The sequence below is a fragment of the Manihot esculenta genome, chromosome 5 (genome assembly GCF_001659605.2).
Source record: "Manihot esculenta cultivar AM560-2 chromosome 5, M.esculenta_v8, whole genome shotgun sequence".
Lineage (NCBI taxonomy): Eukaryota > Viridiplantae > Streptophyta > Magnoliopsida > Malpighiales > Euphorbiaceae > Manihot > Manihot esculenta.
Window position 1 is genome coordinate 28,332,005 of NC_035165.2, and position 5,037 is coordinate 28,337,041.

Sequence of the window (5,037 nt, forward strand, 5' to 3'; positions counted from 1 at the left end):
CATTGAATTAAAATATCAGCTCAATATAATAAAATAGTACTCCAAATATATCTAATAATTTGGCCATCATCAGAGTCAAAAGTTACACCACTTACTAAGAACAGTAAGGGGCGGAGGAAAGGTACGGCAACGGCAATCGGAAAATGCTTTGAAGGAAGATGAAGGTGCCGCAGCGGCACAGCCAATGGTGCCGCAGTGACGCAACCGATGCCATACCAAAGAGAAGCTCCTGCCTCCACCACTGAGAACAGTGATTGGATGTACACACACGGAATGCACATGTAAAATGACTTCCGGCCCAAAATGCTCGCCAATCGCTTTATCGCTTATAGTTCAGTCAAAAGTTTGAAACCTAAAAGCCCAACTCACTCCATGCACATGCTCACACGGGTTTGGGGCTGCCAGTGCACTCATTGATTGATATAAAATGCGTCGTCGTTTTTAAAGTGTTAATCAGTTCTCCCACATTAAGTTCTCCAACTTCCCCCATGTCGGTAGTAAAACTGTAAAAGTTTCCTGTTGACTTGCCATTTCTGCAACTCCCAATACCACAAACACAAAGATGGACCTCCGTGAATCGATCGGTAACCAAAACGCTGTCGCTTTGGGCCTCTCCAAGCATGTCCTCTTAACCGAAGCTAAAACCTCTAATTCAGTCTTGTCGCCGCTGTCGATCCAGGTGGTGCTAGGTCTTATTGCTGCTGGCTCTAAGGGTCCCACCCTCGATCAATTGCTCGCTTTCCTCAAGTCCAAGTCCAATGACCAGTTCAGCTCTTTCTCCTCTGAGCTAGTTTCTGTGGTTTTTGCTGACGGAAGTGTTAGCGGTGGGCCACGCTTGTCGTTTGCCAACGGCGTTTGGGTGGACAGGTCTCTCTCTCTTAAGCCTTCTTTCAAACAGGTTGTGGACAATGTCTACAAGGCTGCTTCTAATCAAGCTGATTTCCAAACCAAGGTATAGTTCCTACTAAATGATTATCTATTTATTTTAGAATGTATATATTCTACTTTAATATCAGCTTATACTTATCTATGGAATCTTTATCTCTATCTCCATATGTGACTTGTATTTGCATGTGCTTTACCTAAGTCTATAATGTGCATGATTGGATCTTAAATGGTGATTGAAACCTGGAGAATCAATCTTGTAAATCATTTAAGCTATGGTTTTATTCGGTTCCTTTTTCTACTTGTATCAAGGAAGTTAAGGTGCAATCCTAAAGTATATATACCTGAACTTTTCTAGGCAAAGAGACATTACAGGGCGATGTTTCGAAATTTTTTTTTTGTCTTACTTACGTGCAGCTCTCTCTCTCTCTCTCTCTCTCTCTCTCTCTCTCTCTCTCTCTCTCTCTCTCTCTCTCTTTATTTGCGTGTTTATCTGAGATCTGAATTTTTGCGAACAATGGGTTTTTCTGGCAAGACTCTACTGGTTAAAATTGAACTTTAGGTTCGCTTGGCTCCAAGAGGGGTAAAAAAACTTAATTTGTTGTTATATTGTATCAAAGGTCAGAAAGGATGCTAGAAATTTTAGGAATCAAGTTGCCTAAGTAGTTATTGCAGCAAAAAGTGTTTCCTGGCTCCCCTTTGCGATTCTTTTTTCTCCTTTTCAAGCATGCAGATAATGTCTCCTTGATATCCCCAGTGAGCAGTTATGTGTGGGCTTTAATATGTAATGATATATATATATGTGTATGTATATATAGATATATATTTATTACATATTCTTTTTCTTGCTAACTGTCAGTGGACTAGGGTACCTCAATCTGCCATTTGCAACTTTTATGTCATTACTAGGTTAAAAATAAATGCATTACATCACCTTCATCCAAAGTTTAAACATTGGTTTTATGTCTGTTTTTGATACCAGTTCTTCAATTAGTTTTGTTTTAGTTGATTTGAACAAAGTCGCATGTACCTAAACATTTTTCATAATTTGTGAGTCCCATCAACACCAAGCTCTAACTCATTTCAAATGGAAGATGTCAATAAAGCATATTATGTTTTATTGAGAAGCCAGTGCTCACAATTGGATTAAATAATCTTAATAATTTGAACCCGGCAACGGGAGACACAACCCTGCTTGACCATTAAAGCGTGCGTACTTTTGGACCACTGAATGGATGATTGAACAAGAACCACAGAAGTTTTGAACCATGGAAGTTTCCAACTGCTGTATATAACTGCCCCAATTATGAAAATTACTGTTATACCCCTTTTGTTATTTGCAGGGAAACTAATTTCTATTGAAACATGCTCAAATTTGTACAAATGTTAATATACATCACACATTCTTCAATTGAAAGGAAAAACATTCTTGTAAACGAAGATATACCTTTTTGTCGTTTTTGTTGCACTACAGCAATAGTTATCCAAGTGGTTACATTCAGTTTGGATTTTGGAACCTTCATGTTACGTGAATTGAGCACAGTGAAGTTGTGGAATATAATTTGTTTCCTTTTCTAGTTTCTTTAGGCTTATATGAGCACATTATGACCTGAGCTAATTAGAGAGGCTTAGCCGCTTAGGCACAACAAAGATAAGGAGATACAAAGAAGAAGAAGAAGAAGAAGAAGAAGAAGATGGAAGGATTGAGATAACAAAGATGGATAATAGAAGTTGAGGTATTTTAGGGAATCTATTGTTATATGAATTGTATTTTATAGCCAAAACCAGAATCCAGGGTCACTATATATGGTGCTGGCCCTCCAGTAGAGCATTCTTGTCCTCAAGGATACCACAATAGAAAAGAAAATTTTTGGGAATTCTTTGCTATTGATCAATACCCCTACAATTGTTAATCTATTTTATAACTAGAACCCAGGATCACTGTTGGAACCAGGGACCAGGACTGGGCCTTGGGGTCTCCCTGGTTTGATTCCACTTCATTCTGATTTTGGTATAATCCAACAGTTGATTTTTTTTGAAATTTTTTTTTTTCCTTCTCTTATTATTTGGTTTTAAAAGCTGGTTTAGGTCTGGTTCAAGTGGAGAGAGAACTGTCTGATTATGGTCCTGAGTTAGACTAGTCTAAACTATGGCTACATCTACTTGTGGACATCTGTATTTAAATCATTTTATCATGGGCTGATTCAATAATGACAATAAAGTTGGTGACACTTTATTTTAAATACAGTTATTTATTCATTCAAACGTTTTCCCATCAGCATTTACCCAATTGGCTTTAGTATTGATACTAGCCTAATTGTAATTTTATGCTCGTGATGAAAGGCTGTTGAAGTGACTAATGAAGTAAATGCATGGGCGGAGAAGGAGACTAGTGGGCTTATCAAAGAAGTTCTTCCCTCTCGATCAGTTGATGCTACAACCAGGCTTATATTTGCAAATGCACTTTACTTCAAGGGAGCCTGGAATGAAAAATTTGATGCATCAACTACAAAGGACCATGATTTTTACCTTTTGAATGGTAGCTCATTGCATGTGCCCTTTATGACTAGCAAGAAGAAGCAATTCATCAGTGCCTTCAATGGTTTCAAAGTCCTAGGTCTTCCTTATAAACAAGGTGAAGATAAACGGAGTTTCTCCATGTACTTCTTCCTTCCAGATGCAAAAGATGGGCTGCCTGCTTTGGCAGAGAAAGTGGGTTCTGAATCTGGGTTCTTGGATCACCACCTTCCACAGCAACGAGTGGAAGTGGGTGACTTTAGGATTCCCAAGTTTAAGATATCGTTTGGATTTGAAGCTTCCAAAACTCTAAAGGGATTAGGACTGGTGTTACCATTCTCTGGTGAAGGAGATTTGACGGAGATGGTGGATTCCTCAGTCGGTCAGAACCTGTATGTTTCAAGCATATTCCACAAAACCTTCATTGAAGTAAATGAAGAAGGCACAGAAGCTGCAGCAGCTTCTGCCGGTGTTGTAAAATTGAGAGGTTTGCTGAACACTGAGAAACTGGACTTTGTAGCTGACCATCCATTCCTCTTCTTGATCAGAGAAGACATGACTGGAATTGTGCTGTTCATTGGCCATGTGCTTGATCCCTCACAGGCCAATTAAGTCTCATGTACTGAGGAACACGTGTGAGAAGATGAAGCATAATAAACAGAAAACTACCTCAATAACTAATGTCTGTTGATGTATTGTATTTTAATGTTCCTATGGTGCCTTGGGAGATTGTTCATTGCAAGGCGCCATATTTTGTATGGAATGTGTTGTGGAGCTCCTTGTAGCTTAACCATTTTCATGTTTTCTGACGAGCTCTTGATTCGATTACGATACAACTGCTAGTAATGTGTAAACCAGGTCTTCTTTTTTTTTTGTGTGTGTGAGAACGTAATCCAGCTCAATCTATGTGAATTTTACTATTTTAGTCGAGTATCAAGTGTTTGACTGCGAGGCAGACGGCTTTGATCTACATTTTACTATCTTGGGCAAAATTTCAATATTCTATTGTTAATTATACTTATTATTTATTAGGGTAATTTATATGCAAGTCTAATCACTGACTAAAATTTTAATTACAAATAAATTTTTATATTTAAGTTTTGTCTAATAAATAGGTGCTCCTGTTAAAAATAATAAATACTTTGCCGTTAGAATTTTATTTGAATGCATGTTGATTTATTTATAATGAAAAGAATGCCCGTGTGGTAAGAAATGGGCTGGGTATTACCATAAAGTTTGATTCCCAATTCAAAGTTCCCATAATCCACTTAGCAAATCCAAAGGAGTTCTTCTCTTCATTTTTTTTTGCTTAACAAAATTCATAATATAGTACTTCTCGTCACACTCTCATGAATATGCTTTTCCTCTTACTCTATGATAGATCTAGTTTTCTTCTTGCTCTATCATATGGGTCTCTCAATATTCGATTTGATAAAAAGACCTGCAAAATAAGGAAAGATAATCAGGGGTCTACCGAGAATGCCCCCGGTAGTAACCCTCCGACGTTCAAGTCAGGTTCATGAACTAGTGTAGTATGGATAGGCGAGAGTTGCAGAGAAAAATAATGTAAAAAAATGGAGCCGAGGAAGAAGCCGGAAGAAGAAGGAAGAAAACCCCTTTTTTCTCTACTTGTGA

At 38.0% G+C, this 5,037-nt stretch overlaps 1 protein-coding gene across 1 annotated transcript; it reads left to right on the forward strand.

Annotated features, from left to right (window-relative positions):
- Positions 1-456: 456 nt before the first annotated feature.
- LOC110615902 (serpin-ZX) lies at positions 457-4,332 on the forward strand. The gene is made up of 2 exons (XM_021758110.2): positions 457-952; positions 3,229-4,332. The coding sequence occupies exons 1-2, from the start codon at positions 563-565 to the stop codon at positions 4,012-4,014; spliced, it is 1,176 nt and encodes a 391-aa protein (XP_021613802.1). The 5' UTR covers positions 457-562; the 3' UTR covers positions 4,015-4,332.
- Positions 4,333-5,037: the final 705 nt, after the last annotated feature.

Coding starts and splice junctions, on each gene's coding strand:
- LOC110615902 (XM_021758110.2), top strand. CDS start 563: ATGGACCTCCGTGAATCGATCGGTAACCAAAACGCTGTCGCTTTGGGC. Junction 953..3,228: donor AAGCTGATTTCCAAACCAAG/GTATAGTTCCTA, acceptor TCGTGATGAAAG/GCTGTTGAAGTGACTAATGA.